Raw genomic sequence first — 24455 nt, forward strand, 5'->3', positions numbered from 1 at the left:
TGTCTCTCCACTTAGACCTTGAGGGTAGTGTACCATCCAGCCCCTGGCCTTGATTTGAGGAGTCAGCAACATAATGCCCATAAGGTTTAGCAGCCTAATCCTCACCACAGTATAAGGCCTGGAATCTGCAGAGTAAGGGCTCAGTGGAATTTTAAGTGATTATTAGAGGAACAAAGGAAAACAATCCTTGAGCTGTAGATCCTCTCTCTCTTGCAGCATGGTTACCAAATCAGGCCTCCTGAATGATGGCCCACATGAACCTGCCTGGATGTGAACTTGAAGACATTCTGTTCTCAATTTTATTGACTTTCAGGAAATTTTGTGCTTATGTAAAGGCCTCACAGCCAGTAAGTGTCAAGGGAAGGCTGGAGCACAAGCCCTCTACCCTCCTGTTCATGCTCTCTGGTGGCTACTGCCCTGCCCTGCTTTCATCACAATCTCTGCCTTTTACCTGCTCAGTGGCCTCCATGAGCCAGTTTCAGGAGTCTGGACTGCCCTCCTACATGCTGGCCCGGAGGTTCTAGTGGCCCATTGACTGAGTCCTGCTACCTGGTTATCTGATACAACCTCAAATCAGAACTGAATTTATCAATGTTCTGCCAGTCTAGGAATCTTACTTAGCTTGGTGACCCTGAACTCCCAGCTTCCAGGGGCCCTTTGTGTGGAGGTGGGACCTCAGGAGAAGCAGAGGGCATGAACACCTCATAGTCAATGTGCTCCACCTCACTCTGCCCAGGGAAGGCTGCTGTGAGTGGAGCCTTGAGGAGGTGCAGGTCCTTAGCAGCATCCAGGAGACTTAGGGTGCAATACTGAAAGTGGGGTCATGGCTCAGCTGCTGAGGATATTCTCAGAGGACGTAAAATGTTACTCGCCTCATTGAGTGAACTTCCTTCTTTTAGTAGCTCTTGCCTTGGCCTTCTTTGGCTGCTACTACTGAATCCAAGAAACCAGATGCTACGAAGCAGCTCAGCTGGGACAAGAAAGGTTATTAGCAAAATCCATGGCCTGGAAAGTATAAAATCATCAAAGATGACGTATCCCCAGCCAGATGTTCTGACACCCTCTGGGAAAGATGTCCTTGTCATGACCCCTCGGCTGGCTCCCATCCTCTGGGAGGGGATTTTAAAAACTGACATCCTGAATGAGCAGTTCCAGCTCCAGAATGCCACCATTGGATTCATCACGTTTCCTGCTAAAAAACCCAAAACCCACCTGAAGGTATTGCTGGAACTGCAGAGATGTACTTCATGGCGGGACACAGGATGAACTACTACGTCTTCACTGACCAGCCAGACTACGTTCCTCATATGAACATCCAAAAAGGTGGGCAGACAGTCATCCTCAAGGTCCAGAGCCATGCCCACTGGGAGGACATCTCCACTCACCGCACGGAGATAATCAATTTTCCCCAGCAACGCTTCCACCAGGAAGCAGATTACCTTGTGTGTGTGGATGCGGACATGAAGTTCAGCGACCACACGGGCGTGGAGATCCTCTCCTCCTTGTTCCGCACCCTGCATCCTGGCTACCATGGGCTCAGTCGGACCCACTTCCCCTATGAACGTTGGCCTCAGTCACAAGCCCATGTTCCTGAAGATGAGGGGGACTTTCATTACACAGGGGCCTTTTTGGGGGGTCAGTGCCAGAGGTTTACAGGCTCAGCAAGGCCCGCCACAAGGCACAAATAGCCGACCAAGCCAACCACATCAAAGCTGCGAGGCATGGTGAGAGCCACCGGAATGAGTATCTGCTTTACCACAAACCCTCCAAGGTCCTCTGCCCTGAGTACCTGGGGAATCACAACATGCTGCACAATACCTGGGATCAGCAGGTATCAACTTGTCTTCCAACATAAAGTGCATTGGATTTGTGACTATGGAAGAAGCACCAGGAAATCAAGACTTATCAAAGGAAACTTCTAGAAAGGACTGAGGTGATGGTGAGGCAGCCCTCATCTTCTTCCTGGCATTAAATTAAAACCAGTTTTACCCAGAAACGGTATAACCCCTCTTCCTTTTCCTGTCTGGTTGAGAAAAATTGCCGATGCCTCCCACCATCTCCCCAAATGTAGGCTCTCCTTGTACTGTCCTCCCCTACCGCCATACACCAAACACACACTCTTAGGCAGGCCTGATTCCAGAATTCAAGCATGGTTCCTGAGTTGCCATCAACTTTAAATTCTCACTGTGTGCTCCCAACGCTTTTCAGGATGGAGGAGGTGGGTGGTCTCACCTTGTCCTAACATATCAGGGATCGGAGATAAGATCGTTTCCAAAACAAGGAAGAGGTTCCTAGACACAAAGTCTCCTGTCTCTTGTGGCACAAAGTCACACATGGGCCTGCTCTGGCCTTGGCCAAGCAGATGCCCACAAGCCTTCCATTTAGTTTCCTTGTTAAAACTAAAAGAATAAAGTGACACCAAAAAAGACATCCTTTCCTGGTGCTTGGCTTCTTGTCTATCCCCAAACACTGCCAGCTGTCCACTGAGCGACAAATAGATCTCTCTGCCTCCCCTTCCCCTGCTGACTGCTTCTGTGTCAGTTTCAATTTACTAGTGATTTGCCAGTGTCCTCTTAGCTGAAGTAAACCTATGTGTAGATGATAATAGGAAGTTTGTAATTTTCATGAGAACCTGTTGTTTTTACTTTAAAGTGATATTGGTGTCCTTCAACAAGGCTCTTATGTGTCATGAAATCTGGCATCCCCCTTGGTCCTGCTTCTCCCCTCATACACAAAGGGCAGAGGCAAGTTGCACAGGAGCAACATTTATTTCTCTTCTGTTGGCAGCAAATTTTACTAATTTCAGGGCCCTTTCCAACTGTTAAAGGCTCTGATTCTCAAGTTGTATGTTTTTCTGTGTCAACACTGATCAACTTATTTCTACACAAGAATAATTCAGGAAAAATGTTTTCCTCTCTATGCAAGATGAAAAAAATTTTTATGTTTATTTTTGAGAGAGAGCATGCGCAGGGGAGGGGCAGAGAGAGAGAGACACAGAGAATCTCAAGCAGAATCCGCACTATCAGCGGGGAGCCTGACACGGGGCTCAAACTCAGGAACCACAAGATCATGCCCTGAGCCGAAATCATGAGTTGGATGCTTAACTGACTGAGCCACCCAGGTGCCCCAAGATAAAAATATCCTCATAGGATCACAGAAGCCTGACTGTCAGCTGTGGCTGCAGAGCAGGTCCTGCAGTCCAGGTCTTCCCTTCCTGGTCCACGGTCTACCCTGAACTCCAGAGTGAAAGGGTGTCCCAGAACCGGCCTCTCCATCCTTTCAGACCTCTGTCCAGCCAGAGGCCTCAAGGGGCACTTCTCGGCCCTTCCACCTAGCTGAAAATGAAACACAGTCTAATTGCTGGTTTCCTACATTTTTTTTAAATAGACTTTTTTCATATATATATATATATTAAATATAATTTATTGTCAAATTGGTTTCCATACGACAGCCAGTGCTCATCCCAACAGGTGCCCTCCTCACTTGCCATCACCCACTTGACTTTTTTTTTTAAAGCAGTTCTTGATTTACAAAAAAAAAAAAAAAAAAGTGACAGAACATGGGATTTTCCATAGTCAACTCCCCTTCTCCCTCTCTATACCATTTCTCTTATAATTAATCCTTTGCATTAGTATATTTGGTACAAATGAGAAGCCAATGCTAATATATTATCATTAATTAACTTCCACAATTTATGCTAGGTTTCATTCTTTGTGCTGTATATTCTATAGCTTTTGACAAATGTATAATGACATGTATTCATCATTATAGTATCATACAGGATAGTTTTACCTGCCCTAAAAGTCCTCCGTGCTCCACCTGTGTATTCATCCTTCCCTCCCTCTTTCTGATCCCATGGCAAACACTGATCTTTTTACTCTCTCCATGGTTTTGCCTTTCTAGAATGTCATGTAGCGGGAACCATACAGTGTGTAGCTTTTTAGATTGACTTCCTTCACTTAGCAATATCCATTAAGGGTTTCTTCCATGTCTTTTAGTAGCTTGGTAGCTCATTTCTTTTTATCACTGAATAATATTCCATGTTATAGTTGTATCAGTTTGTTTTTCCACTCATCTACTGAAGGGCATCTTTCTTGCTTCCAGGTTTGGGAAATTATTCATGGGAAGTATTGTATGGGGACATATGTTTCAACTCATTTGGGTAAATATCAACTGGATCGTATGGTAATAGTGTATTTAGCTTTGTAAAAGAAACTGCCAGTCTCCAGAGTGACTGTACTGTTTTGCATTCCCAGCAACAATGAAGGATTCCTCTTGTTCCACACACTTCCTTTGTTTGGTGTTTCTGTTTTGGATACTGGCCATTCTAATTGTTGCGTAGTGGTATCTCATTGTTTTTTAATTTGTAATTTCCTAATAACACGTGAAGTTGAGTATCTTTTCAGAGGTTATTTGCCATCTGTATATATTCTCTGGGACCATGTCTATTCTGACCTATTATACCCTTTTCAATTGAGTTTGTCGTGTTATTATTGTTGGGTTTTAAGAAATTTCCATATTTTTGATACCAGTCCTTTATCACATATGTGTTTTGTAAAGATTTTCTCCCAGTCTGTGGCTTGTCTTCCCATTCTTTTAACACCATGTTTTGCAAATCCTGAGTTTTCAATTTGAATAAAGTTTAAATGATGTTTTCTTTCACAAACTGTGCATTTGATGTTATGTCTAAAAAGTCATCACCAGGGGCACCTGGGTGGCTCAGTCGGTTAAACGTCCGACTTCGGCTCAGGTCGTGATCTGTGGTTTGTGAGTTAGAGCCCCTCGTCGGGCTCTGTGCTGACAGCTCGGAGCCTGGAGCCTGGAGCCTGTTTCGGATTCTGTGTCTCCTTCTCTCTCTGCCCCGCTCCCACTTGTGCTCTGTCTCTATCAAAAATAAGTAAATGTAAAAAAAAATTTTTTTAATAAATATAAATAAATAAATAAATAAATAATCATCACCAAACCCAAGGTCACTTTAATTCTCCATCTTCTGGGAATTTTTGTGGGTTTTTTGTTTGGTTTGGTTTCTTACATTTAGGTTTGTGACCATTCTGAGTTAATTTTTGTGAAGGGTATAAGGTCTGTGTCCAGATTACTTTTTTTTTAGATGTGGATGTTCAATTGTCCAGCAGCAACATTAGAAAAGACAATCTTTTTCCCACTGAATTACCTTTGCTGCTTTGCCAAAAATCAGTTGACGATATTTATGTGGGTCTACTTCTGGGCTTTCTTTTCTGTTCCATTTATCTGTCTATTTTTTCACCAATACCCTACTGTCTCGATTACTATAGCTTTATACTACGTATTGTCAGTCCTCTGTTCTCCTTCAATATTATGCTGGGTATTCCAGATCCTTTGCCTCTTCATACAAACTTAAACTTAAGGATCAGTTTGCCAATATCCACAAAATGACTTGCTAGGATTTACACTGTGATTGCATTTAATCTATAGATCAAGTTGGGAAGAACTGACATCTTGACTATACTGAATCTTCCTATCCATGAACATGGAGTATCTCTACATTTATTTAGTTCTTTAATTCCATTCATTGGTTTTGTAGTTTTACTCACAAACATCTTATATATATCTATATATATAGTTACATTTGCTCTCAAGTATTTCATTTTGGGGGAAGCTAATATAAATGGTATTATTTTTAATTTTAAATTCCAATTGTTCATTGCTGGTATATACGAAAGCAGTTAACACTTTCGAATATTAACTTATATTCTGAAACTTTGCTATAATCACTTATTAATTCCAGGAGTTCTTTTTTTCTTGATTATTTAGGATTTTCTATACAGACAATATAGTCACCTACAAACAAAGATTTTCATTTCTTCCTTCCCAACCTAAATATTTCTATTTCCTTTTCTTCCCTTATTGCCTTAGTTAGGACTTCCCATACTATGCTGAAAAGGAATGATGAGAAAGCATATTCTTACCTTGTTTCTGATCTTAGCAGGAAAGCTCCTAGCTGCTCACCATTAAGTATGATGTTATTTGTAGTGTTTTTGAAGTTGTTCTATATAAAGCTGAGAAAGCTCTCCTCTATTTCTACTTTGCTGAGGTTTTTTAAAATAATGAATGAATGCTAGATTTTTGTCATATGCTCTTTATGCATCTATTGATATGATCATGCGATTTTTATCCTTTAGTCTGTTGATGTGATGGATGACATTAATTGACTTTCCAATGTCAGACTGCATCCTTGGAATAAATCCCACTTGGCTGAGGTGTAGAACTTCTCATACCTTGTTGGATTTGATTTGCTAATATTTTGTTGATTTTTGTACTTATGTTCATGGGAGATATTGATCTGTAGTTTTTTTCTTGTAATGTCTTTGTCTAACATTGGTATTAGGGCAATGCTGGCCTCATAGAATGAATTAGAAAGTATCCCTTCTGCCTTTATCCTCTGAATGAGATTGTAGAGAAATGATATAACTTCTCAAATATTTGGTAGAACTCACCAGTGAAACTACTTGGAGCTGGTACTTTCTGTTTTGGAAGATTATTAAATACTGATTCAAACTCTTTAATAGACATAAAAAGCCTATTCAGTTTGTTTTTTCTTGCGTGAATTTTGTCAGACTGTGTCTTTTAAGGAATCGGTTCATTTCATCTAAGTTATTAAATTTGTGGGCATAGAGTTGTTTATAATATTCTTTTATTATCCTTTTAGTATCTATGGAGTCTGTAGTGCTGTGAACTCTTTCATTTCTGATATTAGTAATTTGTGTCTTCTCTCTTTTGAACTAGCCCAGTTAGAAGCTTATTGATTTTGTTGATATTTCAAATAATTAGTTTTTGGTTTTGTTGATTTTATCTGTTGATTTCCTGCTTTCAATTTCATTGACTTCTACCCTCTTATTATTTCTTTTCTTATTACTTTGGATTTAATTTTCTTTTCTTTCTTCAATTGCTAAAGTTTCTGGTTTAGATGACTGATTTTAGATTTTTCTTCATCCCACAAATTTAGGTAGATTATATTTTCACTTCATTTATTTCAAAATATTTTAAAATTTCTCTTGCAAGTTCCTCTTCGATCCACGCATTGTTTAGAAATGTGTTGTTTAATCTCCACATATTCTGAGATTTTCTAGCTATCTTTTCTAGTTTAATTCCATGGTAGTCTGAAAACATGTTACATGATTTCTATTCTTTTAAGTTTAAATTGTGTTTTATGACTCAGAATGTAGTCTCTTTGGTGAATATTCCACATTTGAGAAGAATGTGTATTCTACTACTGTTGGATGACATATTCCATAGATGCTATGTATACCAGAATAAATAACTGATGGTGCTCTTAAGCTCAGTTATGTCCTCATTGATTTTCTGCCCGTTAGATCTGTTCATTTTTTTGTAGAGGGGTGTTGAAGTCTTCAACTATAATAGTGGATTCATCTATCTGTACTTGCAGATGTATCAATTCTATATTAGATTTTCATTTTCATTCAGTTAAAAGTATTTCTTAATTTGCCTTATAATTCTGTGTCTGAGTCTTCATTAATATGTTGTCTAATTTCCAAATGTTCATGGATTTTCCCAGATCATGTACTTTAATGCTTTCTAGTATAATTTCTTTGTGACCAGAGAAATACATTCATGATTTTAATCATTTTAAATTTGTTGAGATTTAGTTCCTAGAATATGGTGATCTTGGTGAACATCTCTTGGGTACTTGAAAAGAAAGTGTATTCTGTTGTTGGATGGAGCAGTCTAAAAATAAATGTGAATTAGTTCAAGTTAGCTGACTGATTTCTTCAAGGATTCTATATCCATACCAATTATTCATTCAATTGTTCTATCAATTATTGAGAAAACTGCAGAAATTTTGTATTGTAATTGTGGATTAGTCTATGTTTTACTTTAGCTTCTGACTTATTGTTTAAATAATTTAAGGTTTCGGGGCGCCTGGGTGGCGCAGTCGGTTAAGCGTCCGACTTCAGCCAGGTCACGATCTTGCGGTCCGTGAGTTCGAGCCCCGCGTCGGGCTCTGGGCTGATGGCTCAGAGCCTGGAGCCTGTTTCCGATTCTGTGTCTCCCTCTCTCTCTGCCCCTCCCCTGTTCATGCTCTGTCTCTCTCTGTCCCAAAAATAAATAAACGTTGAAAAAAAAATTTAAATAATTTAAGGTTTGTTGTTAGGTGTATGCACATTTATGATTATCATAATCTCTTAGAAAAGGCCTCTTTATCAGTCTTTTATATACTTATTTTACTTCAGTAATATTCTTTGTTGATAAACCTACTTTGTATGATTTCACTATAGGCATAATAGTGTTGTTTAGACTAGCGTTAGTGTAGCATATCTTTTTCCATCCCCTTACTTTCATTTAACTTTTCATTTTGAGGTCACTGTAGATTCACACACAGTTGTAAGAAACAAAAAGATAACCCATAAGTTTCCCCCTTGGCATCAACTTGCATAACTATAGTACAATATCAAGACCAGAAAATTGACATGATACAGTTCACCAGGCTAATATTTCAAGTTCACGTACTCGTGTGTGTTTATATCTACACAATTTTGTCAAGTGTAGATTTGTGTGACAGTCAAGACACAAAACTGTTCCATCACAAGGATCCCTTTTATAACCACAGCCACCTTCTTCCCTCCTTAGCTACCTAATTCTTCTCTGGCAACCACTAATCTGTGATTTTAAAAATATTACATAAATGGAACCACACACTATGTGCCCTATTGATATTGGCTCTTTGCACTTAATTCCCTTGAAAACCATTCAAGTTGTAGCATGTATCAATAGTTTGGTACTTTTTATTGCCAAATAGTATGGATGGACCACAGTTTATTTAAGCATTCACCTACTGAATGACATTGGGGCTATTATGAATAAAGTTGCTATAAACATTTGGGCACAAGTTTTTGCATGAACTTAAGTACTCATGATCTGGGGCATACAGTCAAGAGTGCAACTGATACGTGAAATAAGTCAACCAAAGAAAGACAAATACCATATGATATCATGCACATTTGGAATTTTTAAAAGCAAAGGAACAAACAAAGAAAAAAAGAAACAAAAAAACAGATACTTCAATACAGAGAACTGGTGGTTGCCAAAGGGGAGGTGGTGAAAAGGATTAAGAGTACCCTTAGAGCACTGAGTAATGTACAAAATTGCTGAATCCTTATATTGTAACACCTGATACTAATATAATGCTGTATTTTAATTATACTTCAATTTAAGAAAGAAAATTTAAAAATACAAAAATAATAAAAAATAAAAATAAAGCAATTTCACTTCTATACAGTACCAAAGAACAACTGGAAATTGACACAAAAAATACTTTTTAAAAGAGCCTCAGACATGAAATTTTTGGAGATAAAATGTACAAGAAATATAAACAGAAAACTAGAAAATACTTCTGAGAAAAAATAAATATCTAAATAAAGGGAAATATATTCTGTTTTTATGGACTGAAACACTCACTATTGTTAATGTGCTAATTATATTCAAATTAATCTAAAGCAATCCCAGTCAAAATCCTAGTATGTTTTCATTAGAAGTTGACAAGGGGGTCTAAAACCATATGGAAATGCAAGAGTTAGAATAGCCAACACAAATTGGAAAAGAAAAACAGAGTTAGAAGACTATATTATCCAATTTCAAGACATATTATAAAATCATATTAGGACTTTAAGATACTTGCCAAAGTACAGATAAAGAGATGAATGAAACAGAATAGAAAATCCAAAAATAACATCATATAAGAGCAACTGATTTTTTAAGAGAGGTGCAAAGCCAATTCAGTGAGAAAAGATACTCTTCAACTAATTTAGATGGTGCAATCGGATGTCCTTTTTTTAAGAGAACTTTCACCCCCATGTCTCACACAATAAAGGAGAATTAACTGAAAATGAATTATAAATCTAACTATAGATCCTCCTTTACATTAGAGATTTTTTTCTCTTGAGTTATACAGATTTCTTTTATATAACTGAAAAAATGGGTTCAATAAAAGAAAAAAAAAAAGACAAATCTGACTTCACTAACATTAAAGATTTCTGCCATAGGAAAGACACTGTTAAGAGATGAAAAGAGAAGCCGCACACTGGATGCCTATATAGGCAAACCACATATCTAACGGGTTTCCCATATCCAGAATTTATTAAGAATTCTTAAAACTCAATAAAATAACAAAAAAATGTTTTAAAATGAAGAAAAGATTTTAACAGACAATTCACTAAAGAAAATAGGAGAATGTCATTAATCGTATGTAAAATTTCTAAAAACACTAGTTGCTAAGGGATTACAAGTTAGAGTCACAATGAGATATCACTACACATATCTGGGAATGGCTGAAATTAAAAAGATTGACCTACCAAGTGTCGATGAAGCTCCAGAGAAGCTAGAACTCTCATCAGTTGCTGATGGGAATGTAAAATGGTAAAACCACTTTGGGACAGTTTTGTCGGTTCACAGAATGACAAACACTCACCAAACCCTTGATTCAGGCATTGTACTGCTAAGTATTAACCCCCCAAAAAGACTGGTTCATGAATGTTCATAACAGCTTTATTTATAATAACCTCAAACTGGAATCAGTCCAAAGGTTCATTAACAGATGAACAGAATAAGAAATTAGGGTATGTTCATACCAGAAAACACTACTCAGTAATGAAAAGAATGAAGTACTCAAACATATGACTTCAATGAATTCCAAATAATTGAACAAAATGAAAAGAGATAACAAACAAAAAAGAATAAATATTTTATAATTCCATTTATATAACATTCTAGAAAAGGCAAACAAGTCTAGAATGAAAGACAGTTAATCTCTGATCATGGGGATAAGGAGCCAGGAAGGAAGACAGGGACTATAAAGGGTCATGAGGTAACTTTGAGGGTGATCTATATATTCATTATCATTATTATGGTGGTTTCACGGATATATACATATGTTAAAATATCACATTTTAGGTCCAGGCTCATACAGGCACCAGTAGCAGGTGGTCCACACACTGCTGCATCGTGAGACTCTGGGAAGATTGATGTCATCAAGATGGCTGGGTAGGAGCTACAAGCCTTCATCCTCCCACAGAAAAACAACAATTAAAAAAACTATCCACGACTAAAAATAGTTTGGAGAGGACTCAAGAGTTCAATTAAGAACCTACAGGGGCACCTGGGTGGCTCAGTTGGTTAAACGTCTGACTCTTGATTTCAGCTCAGGTCATGATCTCATGGTTTCATGGGTTCAAGCCCCACATCTCTCTCCTTCTCTCTCTACCCCTCTCTCTCCCTCTCTCTCTCTACCCCTCCCCTGCTCATGCTTTCTTTCAAAATAAATAAGTAAACAAAACAAAACAAAAAAGAACCTACAGTAACACAGTAGAGCAAAAAAATGAAGAATAACCTCACAGGATGGACTGCCGGGGAGCTCCGCTTACCTGAGATGTCCGGAGATGGCTAGCAGAAGAGAGAAGGGGCAGAGACCTTTCATCAGTATCAACCACATGGTGGGTGCCATCATTGACCCCCAGTGCCTGCTCTGCAAGGAGCCTGGCAGCCCTTGCCACCGAGAACTTAAACATCCCCCACATCAGCCACACCTGCAGCTTTTACGGCAGAGAACCTTGCGTTAATCAGCACAGAACCCATACTCCGTTCCAGAGAGGGCACCAGCAGTTTTTGCCACAGCCGTGCCACCCTGGAACCCTCGGGGAGGGCATCGCTGCTGCAGGTCCTTCCCTGAGGGAGCTGCTATTACGCTACCCCGGGACCAGGGCTACCAGCCCCCCCACCCCCCACCTGCGTGTGCCCTGGATCCCAGAGCCATGGCTTCTGGGGGTGTGCCGACACTTCAGATCTCAGATGCATAGCTTCTCCACGTGTGCCCACATCTTGGGCAGGAGAGCTACTGCTGCTTCAGACCATCCAACGCCCAAAGCCACTGTTGCTCCACTGGTACATGGGCTCCAGTCCCTGGCTCTGTGGCTGCTCTGCACATGCCTGTGCCTCAGACACCGGAACCACTGCATCTGTAGGCTAGCCAGTTCCCAAGACCCCAGAGACATTGTTGCTCTGTGAGCACCCAACTCCAGACTCCAGGTCCATGGCTGTTCCGTGGCACGTATGCACGGGACACCAGTGCTACCACAACCGCAAGGGTGCCCGAAAGCCACACCTGCTACCAAGAGGGATCCCCCTGGCCACAACATGGGCTATGAGAGGAAAAGAGATGAGGTGGTCCTCAGCACTTTTGCCACCAAAGATCCCAGTGGTCTTCGTCGGCCCTGTGGACACCTTACAACACTGGCTGTTGAGGACTGCTGCAGTCCTCACTGTCGCTGCCTCAACTGAAAGGGCTTCGTGGAGACTATGCAGCTGGGCCTTCCCCAGAGCTGGAACCGCCACACCCCACCCAGCTGGCGCCCTTGCACTCACCTACCAGGGAAGGTCTTTCCCACGCAAACCAGTCCGTAAAGTCTGGAAGGGGTGACCCCCAGTCCGTAAAGTCTGGAAGAGGTGACTTTCAACCAAATATACAGATGCGAATGCAGGCTACAGGAAACACGCACTTCAAACGAGACACAGTAATTTCTGATAAGTGACCAGGAGGAAAAATGGAGATTATGAACTGCTGAACAATGAATTCAAAATAATTTTAAGGAAGCTCAGGAATCTATAAGAGAACACAGAAAATTCAATAAATTCAAGAGAATGATACAGGAGCAAACTGCGAAGTTCAACAGACAGACTGAAATAATAATAATAAAACAAACAGAAATTCTGGAGCTGAAGAATACAATGAATGAAATGAAAATGGCAATAGAGGTTATCAACAACAGACTTGATCAACCAGAAGAAAGAATCTGTGAACTCAAAAACAGGTCATTTGAAATTCCCCTATCAGAAAGAAAAAAAGAATGAAAAAGAGTGAAGAAGGCCCTGTGAATTATGGGACACCAACAAATAAACAGTATTTGCATTATGGGAATCACAGAAAAAAAGAGAGAGAGGGAGGCAAAAAGCTTATTTAACACATAATGGCTAAAAACCTCTCAGGGAGGAGATATGGATGTTCAGGTACAGGAAGCTCAAAGGTCCCCATATAGATTAAACTCAAAGAAAACTTCACCAAGCCATATTATAATAAAACTGTCAAAAGTCAAAAACAGAATTCTGAAGGCAGCAAAAGGAAAAGGTCATCTCATCCAAAGGAACCCACATAAACCCACATCCCTATTTCTCAAAGAAACCTTGCAGGAAAGAGTAGGATGATATATTCAAAGTGCTGGGGGAACATGTGATAACCAATATTTATACTTTACCCAGCAAAGCTGTCCTTCAGAATGAGGAAGAGATAAAGATTTTCCCAGAAACACAAAGCTGAGTGAATCCATGACGGCTAGGCCTACTCTACAAGAAACACCAAAGGGAGTTCTTCAAGCTGAAATGAACAGATGCTAATTAGTCGCATGAAACCATATAAAAGTATCAAACTACTGGTAAAGGTAAATATGTAGTCAAATTCAGAATACTCACTACTGTAATAGTGATGTATAAATCACTTAACTCTAATACAAGGGTTAAAAGAAAAAAAGTATTTAAGATAATCATAGCTACATAACTTAGTTAATGGATATACAACATAAAAAGATGCAAACTGTGCCGTCAAAAAATTAAATGTTAGGGGATGCTCTTTTATTTAGAGCAGAAACGAAGAATGAAAGAGTCTGGTCAAGGACGCCGGGGTGAGTGTGAAAGACTTACCCAGTGAGGCCACAAGTGCAAAGTTCTCTAGCACCAGAGCACGGTACAGGAGTCTCTGAGCCCTGTCAAGGAGCTCCCGCTCCTCCTGAGACCAGTCCACAGCCACATCCTCCAAGGTCACAACAGCCCACCATGACGGGGAGAGCAGTGGCCCTGAGCCACCTCTCACTGGGACCCTCCGTCTACCCCCCAGACATCCAATCCATGCACATCCCCTCACAGGATCGACAAGGCCTGGATGCTCCTGGTGCTAGCTCTCTCCTCCTTCTTACTGATTCCTGTGTCACCCCATATCGTTCCCACACACGCATGATGGCAAATAAATAAATGTCATTCAAGCACCAGGCATGGCATGAAAGGCTCCACCTCCTCTGCTGCCAGCAAATTCCCCAGGGGTTCCCAGGTCATGCCTCTGAGACACAAGCAAACACGGGTTCAGCTTTCTCCTTTAAGCTGCTAGGAGTGAGGCCCTGGGACACTCAGTTCTCCCTCTCTCCACTGACCCATCACTCCATGGACCATATTGCCCTCCCATCCATCACCCCCATGGTCATGGCCACCTCCTCCTCCATCCCAGCCCCCATCCAGGGTATGTCCCTGGCCTCCCCATGTTCCACTCTGCCCTTGGCACCCAAAGAGCACTTGGCAAATACAATGAAGATCCATCCTGCGCTGGTCCCCAGGTGGCCCACACTGGCAGGGGAAGCCCCCAGCCCTGCTTTAAAGGCCTCTGCACCACATCCTTTCCTGCTTCGGCCTCACCCACCTGGAACCACATTCAGGGGTCCACACCTTAAGGCCCTTCTGCTGCTGTGCTGCACACACTGTCCCCTCACTAGTCTCAGCCTCCCTCTTTCCAGTCAAGCCTCACCCAGCACTCCCACCACTGTCCCCTGGCCTTGTGTGTTCCTGAGCTCGTCTACCAGCCTGTGTAAACCTCTCCAGGCCCCACAAGGTCACCACAAAAGCCTGGCCAGCCCGCAGAGGGCTGAGGAAGCACTGGCCTTGGCCTCACTGTCATCTCACTCCCGTTACTGTTGTGCTTCCACATCCATCCAATGTGCACTCCTCCGTGGAAGCCTCAAACCCTCACAAGCCCCACCTCCTCCCCCACGGCCACCACCCTCCCTCAGCTGTCTTTGTGATGCTCACCAACACCACTCAGGTGCCCAAGGCACAGATCCAGTCCTCTGGCCTTGTCCTCCCCTTCTCTGCCCCTCAGGCACCATGACCTGAAGATGTCCCTTCCCAAATGTGACTCACAGCTCTACCCTGGTCCCCATATAGGACATCACCTCGTGGTGTCTGGAACTTGAGCCCTTACCCTCAAATCCAGACATGGGCATCTTGCCGTCCATTCAATGCCTCCACTCAGAAGTCTCCGGAACTTCTCACACTCAACAGGTTTGAACCAAACTCCTGATATTCCCTCTGAAAATTATTCCTACTGTTGGGAAAATGAACAAAGTTTTATACCATAAGATGGCGATGGGACTAAAACAAGCTCTGGTCTCTAGCTTAGAGACCCCTCTTCCGGGTTCTTCTTGCCCTGTTTGCTGTGCAGGAAAACCCGCCACAGATATGGAAGCTGACAACTATAAATTACCCTTCCCCCCTTCATCCGGGATTCAGATCTTTGGAGAAACGGTCTCCTCTGAGCCCGCCCGCCGATGTTAAATAAATCTCCGATCCACCAAGATCTCCGAGTGCCGCTTGGTTTTTCCACCAGCGTTCCAGCCTGGTTCCATAACACTACAAATGACTTCTCCATCTCAGTAGAGGGTAATTCTTTTCTTCCAGTTGCAAAAGCCACAACCCTTGGAATTATCTCCAGCTCCTCTCTTTCTCTTTAACCATCCATATCACAAAGTAGTCAGACCTATTTTACAAACCAACCCAGAAGCCATACGTTTTTCCCCTGCCTCCACAACCAACATCCTGATCCAGTCATTACCAATACTTATCTGGACTATTCAGTACCTTCCTCCCCCACCCCTACTCTCTGTTCTCCAGTCTGCAGCCAGAGGAAGTCTGTTAAAACATGATTCAAATGACCTCCCTTCTCTACTCTTAATGTTCCAACATTCCTAACATCCTCAGAATAGAGGCATAGTTCCTGAGACTGCCATTCTAGACCTGATTCCTACATTTTTGCTCCTTGGTCCCACCAGACATATTGGAGACGTGCAGTTCCCTGAATCCTGCCAACTCAGTTTCACCTCCAAGTATCTGCAAATGCTGATCTCTGTGCCTATAACACCCCTAAATAGCATCCTCTTGGTTGTCAGAAATGGAAACCCCTTCATATAATTCCTGGTGTGGGCTCAGGACCTTGAATCTCAAGGAATCCAGGGGCCCCAGTCCCAATAGCCATGAGGGTGGCAGGTACAGCATTCCAGGACACCCCAGAGACTATATGGGTAAAGATGGGGTGGGTGAGGGACTGAGATACCCCCCACTCACCTGTGCATGATCCACAAACATTTCTGCAGCCATGGGTCCCTGTGAGGAGAGTAAGACTGTGAGTGATACGTATCCATGGTAGGGTCTCAAGGGTTCATCCAAACCTTCATCACTGCCCTGAATCAAGGTGACCTCCATTTGAATGTCTAATTAAGAAGCCTCAGTCATTAGCTTGACCTCATTGGCTGTGTGATTTGGGACAATTCAACCTCTCCTTGCTTCAGTGTCTTCTTCTGTAAAATGGGGATAGTTAAGGGAACCAACCTCATAGGGCTGGTGTTGGGATCAAACACATTAGTCCATATTAAGTGCTGAGTGTGTGCTATGACTATCATATTTGTTATTGTTCTCAATGCGAATTAAGTGATGGATTTTGAAATTCTGAATGTTTCAGATATTTTATTCATTTAAGAAAATATGATATTTAACACTTTTGATTTTAGTATATTAGTACACTGCTTAGCTGCGTATTAAGGGTAAACCAAGTATTAATTGCTTTTAAAATTTTACCTTGCTCAGGGCACCTGGGTGGCTCCATCGGTTAAGCATCTGACTTCGTCATGATCTCACGGTTTGTGAGTTTAAGCCCTGTATCAGGCTCTGTGCTGACAGCTTGGAGCCTGGAGCCTGCTTCAGATTCTGACTCCCTTTCTCTCTGCTCCTCCCCTGCTCGCGCTCTGTCTCCTTCTCAAAAATAAACGTTAAAAAAAAATTTTTTTTTAATTTACCTTGCTAAATCCATTTTAAATTTTAATTGACTACCTATAGGAACACATTTAGAGAAACAGTGATTGCTTAATTTTAAAACAAATGGTGTTCCTTAAGTTCATTAAGCTAAAAATAGGGGGTAGGGAGGATAGGCCTTGGCAGGTGGACAGATGATAGTACTCTATACTTAAAATAGTCCTCTTTCCTTAGGGTCTACCTCGTATCATTTCTACCCCCTTACCAAGACAGCCTTAGCATTTCCTCAGCTTGACTAAGTGTTAATCAGGGTTCTTCCTGACTATAGGCTCCTAAACTCCCTTTTCTTAAAGCATTTACTTTAGGAAACTTGCGATTGTAAACTGTTTCTCCGTTTCCCCCCCCCCAAATATATGTAAATCTTCTTTCTCCTGGCCCAGTTTTCAACCCAGGAAATGACTTTCTCAAGGACTTGGGAACCATCTCTTTGCAATGTGAACACCAAAAAACACAGCAGCCCTATCTCTCAGTCTCCGTGGGCCAGGAGAAGCCTAACTTCTACAAATACCAATTAGAAAACACATACGTCTTAATCACAGAAAAAAGGACGTGCAATCTCAGGAGTAACTCCCTGTGCCCCGCAGATCCCACTGATCAACCTCCCCATCTGACGTCCTCCAGCACTTTTCCAATGGCTCACTCCAGCACTTAAAAACCCTCCTGCCTTTCATTTCATTGGAGTTGAATTCAGTCCCTCTCTCCTACTGCAATAGCCTTGAATTGTCTTCCTTGCTTGTTTCAACTTTGCCCAGAGTTTTACGTTGACAGTCCTCTGGCTACCCCTCTGGTCCAGCCTCATGGTAATGCTCCCAGACTCTGTTACAGGAACTTTCTCAAACTTTCCCCACTTCCTCTCATTATCCCTCCCCAAAGTCCCTTCCACACTTAGCGGCCTTTGGGAACCTTTTAAAATCCTATCTCACATCAGGTCTCTCGATTCAAAACTCTCCATGGCCCTCGGAATGAAAGCCTAACTGCTCAGGCTGCCACACCACTCACTGTTTCCTGTATACAGGAAACAGGCTGCAGGTTTCCCCGAACACTCCACTCAGTAGCACTTACAAGCCTCTGCACGTGACAGTCCCTCTGCCTGTAACACTATTCAACTCCTTATCACGCCGAAAGTCAAAAATGGGCATCCCGGCCAGGAAGGCGCCACAGTCCCGAACAAAGGGCATGACTGAAAGCGAACTGCATAGGGACTCATCCGGGTCTTTGGGATTCAGAGATGGGATTCCCACTGGTGTGGGTTTGAGGGATACAGTACCAACTTGCACTGGCTCCATCAGGGCACACAGGACCCTCAAGGCCCGACAGTAAGGCAAAGCAGGGAGTTGCCAGGAACCAGGCCACAGTGCTGCAGGCTCAGCCAAACACACAGTATCACCCCGGGCGGCACTCTCACCAAGTCTCAGCACCGCCTCTGTCGGTGGGGACACATTTACTTTCATGCCTCCCGCTCACTTTATCTTGGGCTCCAACAATTATTTAAGAATCGGATCAAACGGCCAGGCTCAAGAGTGATAAAAAGGACCACTGCCAAGAGAAGCCGGAAGTCCCGTCTGGGGGATTCCCCCCTCTCAGAAAGGCGTCTGTCCAGGGCCTTCATTGGCCCAGCGCTTGCAGATGCACGACGCAGGGGCATCTGGGTAATGTAGTTCCCAGGAGCCTCGGACCTTAGTGAGACGCGTTCCGGCAGGCGTGGCATGGGGCACGAACCTAGGAAAGGGGTGACGGCGAGGAAATGGGACCCCCCCCCCCCCCGGCCCCCGCCAAGCTCTGAGAACTGAAGGGAATTTCGCTCTTCTTAAAGAGACGCCCTCCGATTTCCATGAAGTGTAGTATGCAACTGATCATGGATGTTTAGAGACCGGATTTTGGATGTCCTCCAAAGCTGGAAACTATCCCAATGCCAGTCTGATACAAAATGTGTTCCCTATTAGGTGGGAGCTAATAGATGCTATTTTGATTCTTTACAAATATATGTGGACTGAAGCTTTAGAGTTCACTTTGTGAGCCTCAGTTTATTTCCTCAAGGTGGAGAGGGGAAAACACTCCAGACAAGGCTATGAGGGGCATCTTTCAGGAGAAATTTTAGGTGAACAAGAGAAAGAGCGGACCTATGCCGTCAAACTCCATCTTGTTCTGTGTCCTCCACCTTGAATGACTATGTCCCCGACATGGCCCCTTTTCCGGGAAAATCGCAGAAACCTCAGACCACGCCTCCTCCCCTGAGTAACCTCCCGCTCTCCCTTTCAAACTTCCCGATCAAAACGTGCCCAGCGACCTGGCCTATAAAACCTTTGTGCTTTTGAAACTCACTCTCTCTCCCCGGCATCTCACTGCTGCGTCTGTGCAGGTAGGGGATTGAGCTTGAGCTAGCTCGAATAAAGGCTCTTTGCTTTTGCATCGGACTCGGCTCCCTGGCGGTCTTTGGGGATCAGGAATTCTGGGCATAACATTTGGGGGCTCGGCCCAGGATCCCCAAGACCCCCAAGGGACCCCTGACCTGGAGAGCCTGACTGGCCACAGTTAGTGTCTGTTCCGTCTTTTCTGTGTGAGCTCATTTCTGAAATTCTGGTAGTGCCCGACACAGTCTAAGTGGACGCACTGGAGGACCACGGGCCAGGAGTTTCAGAAGACGTTCAGATCCTCCCTTTTGGAGGGACGTGGAATCCCCTCATCAGTCTTGGCGGGACGTGGAATCCCCTCAAAGGTCTGAGACGAGGCAGGTCGCTTCCGCCGGTCAGCGCGAGGCTGTCGACTAGCTTTCAGTTTTGCTTCCATGGAGTTGGAAGACTTTCTAGGGGCCCTCTGTTTGTCTGTTTCTGTGTTTCTCTGTTTTGTTCTGTGGACTTACGGGACGGACATTATGGGACAGACTCAGACTACTCCTCTAAGTATTATGATTGATCACTTTAAGGAAGAATTAATTGTTCCTCCCCCGTATAACCCCCCTAGGATGCCTGAAGAACACCATCCTCCCCCTCCGGGGGAGGCAGACGCTGTTCCGAGAGCGGGAGGCGGAAACGCTCCAGTGGGAAGCCCGCCCTTTACCAGACAAAGGGCTCAGAGGGAGCAATCCGCCTCCGCCGCCGACTCCAGTATTCCGCCCCTGCGAGACACCGGACCCCCAGACACAGAGGGGAATCAGCCCCATCACTATTGGCCTTTCGCCACTAGAGACCTCTACAATTGGAAAGCTCAGAATCCTAAGTTTTCTGAGAAACCGGCAGGGCTTATTGATTTATTAGACTCTGTTCTTTTTACTCAACAGCCCACGTGGGACGATTGCCAGCAGCTTTTGCAGGTCCTGTTCACGACTGAAGAAAGAGAAAGAATCCTCAGTGAGGCCCAAAAACTAGTTCCAGGCGCAGATGGGAATCCCACCACCAACCAGGCTCAGATAGATGCCTCCTTCCCCTTAACTCGGCCCCAGTGGGATTTCAACACGGCAGAAGGTAAGGAGAGGCTCCGGGTCTACCGCCAGACTCTAATGGGGGGTCTCCGAATGGCTGCTAGAAAGCCAACCAATTTGGCCAAAGTAGGAAATGTGCAACAGGGAAAAGATGAATCTCCGGCTGCCTTTTTAGAACGGATCATGGAGGCATTCCGTACCCATACCCCCATGGATCCAGGGGCTCCGGAAAGCAAGGCAGCTGTTATCATGGCCTTTGTAAACCAATCGGCCATAGACATTAGGAAAAAATTACAGAAAATAGATAGACTAGGAGAAAAAAGTCTGCAGGACTTACTGGTGGTAGCCGAAAAGGTATATAATAACCGGGAGCCTCCTGAGGACAAGCAGCTTCGTGCCATGGCGGCTGCCAGCAGTAAGCAGACTCGAGACCTGGCCAGAATACTACTAGCTATCACTGCCGACTCCCCCGAGGAACGAGACCGCCGTCTCCGGCAGCTGGCAGACGACGCAAGAAAAGGGAAACGAACCACCAAGGGGGGGAAGCAGAGGCTTCAGAAAGATCAGTGCGCATACTGCAAGGAGATAGGGCATTGGGCCCGAGATTGTCCGAAAAAGGCCGGCGGGAAGGGAAGCAAGACTGATCGAGTAAAAGTCCTAGAGCTAGATAAACTGAGTGATTAGGGGAGTCGGGGTTTGGACCCTCTCCCCTAACCCAGGGTAACTCTTAAAGTGGAGGGGACCCCTGTTGACTTCCTCATCGACACTGGAGCACAACATTTGGTCCTCCGCACCCCACAAGGAAAACTAGCCAGCAAGAAGTCCTGGGTACAAGGGGCAACTGGTATGAGCCACTATTCATGGACTACCCGAAGAACGGTAGATTTGGGGCCGGGCCGGGTATCCTACTCCTTTATGGTAATACCAGAATGCGCCTGCCTGCTGTTAGGACGGGACTTACTGACCAAGATTGGAGCTCAGATAACTTTCAGACAAGGGGGGGGCTCAGGTCACCGATGGCAAGGGCCACCCCATCCAGGTCCTGACCATGAAACTGGAGGATGAATACCGCCTCCTCCAGGAGGCGCTCCCGAGAGAGGATAATATAGACAGATGGCTACAAGAATTCCCCTCGGTTTGGGCAGAGACGGGTGGGATAAGACTAGCCACTCCCAGGACCCTGGTCTTGGTAGAGCTCAAGCCAGGAGAAAGTCTGGTAAGGATCAAACAATACCCCATGTCTCAGGAGGCCCGGAAGGGGATCCAGCCACACATCTGGAGACTACGAAGCCTAGGGGTACTAGTTCCTTGCCAGTCTCCCTGGAACACCCCCCTACTGCTGGTCAAAAAGCCTCACACAAATGACTACCGACCGGTACAAGACCTCCGGGAAGTAAATAAGAGGGTCGCGGACATACACCCAACTGTTCCCAATCCATATACTCTCGAGCTCCTTGGCGCCCTCCTAGGTCTGGTATACTGTACTAGATTTAAAGGACGCCTTCTTCAGTCTGCTGCTGGCACCCCAGAGCCAACCCTTGTTCGCCTTCGAGTGGCATGATCCGGAGGAGGGCTACAGTGGGCAACTCACCTGGACACGGCTATCTCAGGGATTCAAAAATTCACCCACCATCTTCGACGAGGCACTACACGAGGACCTGGGTGAGTACAGAAGGGAACACCCTGGCCTCACCCTCCTGCAGTACGTAGATGACATCCTGATTGCTGCTGACATGGCCAAAGACTGTGAGCGAGGGACCCAGGACCTGCTGGCTACCCTGGGCGCCTTAGGGTACTGGGCATCCGTGAAGAAGGCTCAGATATGCAGGAAGAGGGTAAGTTACCTGGGATATATCCTGGAGGGTGGACAGCGGCGGTTATCAGAAGCCAGAAAAGAAACTGTCCTAAAGATCTCTACTCCCACCTCCCGAAGAGAAGTGAGGGAATTCCTAGGATCAGCCGGCTACTGCCGCCTCTGGGTTCCAGGTTTTGCTGAGATCGCCAGGCCCCTATATGAAGCTACCAAAGAGGGGGAAACATTTAAATGGGCTGAAAAAGAAGAAACTGCCTTTAATCAGTTAAAAAAGGCCCTCCTAAGTGCCCCAGCCCTGTGCCTACCAGACATTACGAAGCCCTTCTACCTCTTTGTAGAGGAACATAAGGGAATAGCAAAAGGGGTTCTAACTCAAGCCTTAGGCCCCTGGAACCGCCCGGTGGCTTACCTGTCCAAGAAACTAGACCCAGTGGCTGCCAGCTGGCCGCCATGCCTAAGAATTATTGCAGCGACAGCACTCCTAGTCAAGGACGCAGACAAACTGACCCTAGGACAGGAGATCTGGATCATGACCCCACACGCCATTGAAGAGGTCCTGAAACAGCCTCCTGATAGATGGATGAGCAACACACATGTGACTTATTACCAGAGCCTCCTACTCAACCTTCCATGGGTGCGGTTCCACCCCAGTGCAGCCCTCAATCCTGCAACCCTGCTGCCCGGCCCGGCCCTGCCCTAGGTGCTCCACTACATGACTGTGGGAATCCTGAAACAAGTACATGGATTCTGGACAGACCTGACCGACAGGCCCCTCCCCGATGCCGAGGCTACTTGGTTCACTGATGGCAGCAGCTTTGTGCGGGATGGACACAGGTACGCGGGTGCAGCGGTGGTCACCAAAACAGACACCGTATGGGCGGAGGCTCTACCCTCCGGGACGGCAGCCCAGTGAGCAGAGCTCATAGCCCTCACCAAGGCGCTAACGTTGGGAGCTAGAAAACGGCTTAACAACTACCGGACTTGGGAGACCCAGTTTTACCAGACCAGCCCGAATACTCCCAGGAGGAGTTACAGAGGATCAAGAAACTCCCCATGGCCCAGGAGATAAAGGGATGGTGGTATACACATAACAAGGAGCTCGTGTTGCCAGACCGGCTCGGAGTCTCAATATTAGAGCACATGCATCGGTCTACTCACATGGGGGCCCAAAAATTAAAAGACTTAATCCGACATGCCGGAATCAAGATTCACCAACAGGACACCAAAATAGAGCAAGTTGTATCTGCCTGCAAGACCTGCCAACTCACCAACGCGAGAGCCACATCAACTAAAAAAGGAACCAGGCTCAGAGGCAACAGACCGGGAGCCCAATGGGAAGTCGACTTCACTGAAGTCAAACCAGGAAAGTATGGTTATAAATATCTTTTAGTATTTACAGACACCTTCTCTGGCTGGGTGGAGGCATACCCAACCAAGCATGAAACGGCTCAGACGGTGGCTAAGAAGCTACTAGAAGACATCTTACCCAGGTATGGTTTTCCTGCCACCATAGGATCAGACAATGGACCAGCTTTTATCTCGTAGGTAATGCAGGCAGTAGCCAAGGCGGTGGGGGCAAACTGGAAATTACATTGTGCTTATAGGCCCCAGAGCTCAGGACAGGTAGAAAGAATGAATAGAACCCTAAAAGAGATCCTTACCAAATTAGCCATGGAGACTGGCGGGGACTGGGTGACTCTCCTACTATATGCCCTTTACCGGGTTAGGAACACTCCTTACACCTTGGGTTTTACTCCCTATGAGATCATGTTTGGCAGGCCACCCCCTATTATTCCCAACCTTCAAGCTGAACTTTTGCTGAGTTTAAAGAGCAAGAACTTTTTCTTTCCTTGAGAGGGCTCCAGAGGGCGCACGAGGACATTTGGCCATGCCTCCGTGCCATCTACGAGGCTGGCCTGACCCCGACCCCTCATCAGTACAGGCAGGGAGGCTGGGTCTACGTCAAGAGGCACCACCAAGAGACCCTCAAGCCGCGCTGGAAGGGACCCTACATCGTGGTGCTGACAACCTCCACCGCTCTCAAAGTAGATGGCATCGTGACCTGGGTCCATCATACCCACGTTCGGCCAGCGGACCCCTCCTCAATCCGGAAGGACTTCATCACGTGATGGGCCGTCAATCGGGACCAACACAACCCACTCAAGCTCAAGCTACAGCGCATTCGACCCACCTAATATTGGTAACTCTGTTAGCTCTGCTTGTCACTGCTCATGCTGCCGGGAGTCCCCATGCCCCCCAAGATATCACCTGGCAGAT

At 44.8% G+C, this 24455-nt stretch overlaps 2 protein-coding genes and 1 long non-coding RNA gene across 3 annotated transcripts; 2 read left to right on the top strand and 1 right to left on the bottom strand.

The window, feature by feature from the left end:
* Positions 1-1029: 1029 nt before the first annotated feature.
* On the top strand, positions 1030-12054 carry LOC121011349 (histo-blood group ABO system transferase 2-like). The gene is given in 4 exon segments (XM_040445616.1): positions 1030-1225; positions 1228-1623; positions 1626-1831; positions 11638-12054. Coding segments are annotated over 4 exon segments (1215 nt in total).
* A 2829-nt stretch (positions 12055-14883) lies between these two features.
* LOC121011600 (uncharacterized) lies at positions 14884-16763 on the bottom strand. Its single transcript, XR_005781664.1, has 3 exons — positions 16714-16763; positions 16204-16242; positions 14884-15187 (listed from the first exon to the last, which is right to left on the bottom strand). It is a non-coding gene; the product is annotated as an uncharacterized LOC121011600 (long non-coding RNA).
* A 3437-nt stretch (positions 16764-20200) lies between these two features.
* LOC121011599 (uncharacterized) lies at positions 20201-23420 on the top strand (the record flags this gene model as incomplete). Its single annotated transcript, XM_040446180.1, is given in 3 exon segments — positions 20201-21361; positions 21363-21811; positions 21813-23420. Coding segments are annotated over 3 exon segments (3045 nt in total), but the record flags the coding sequence as incomplete, so codon positions are not given.
* Positions 23421-24455: the final 1035 nt, after the last annotated feature.

The sequence above is a fragment of the Herpailurus yagouaroundi genome, unplaced genomic scaffold (genome assembly GCF_014898765.1).
Source record: "Herpailurus yagouaroundi ecotype Mexico unplaced genomic scaffold, PumYag 194, whole genome shotgun sequence".
Classification (NCBI taxonomy): domain Eukaryota; kingdom Metazoa; phylum Chordata; class Mammalia; order Carnivora; family Felidae; genus Herpailurus; species Herpailurus yagouaroundi.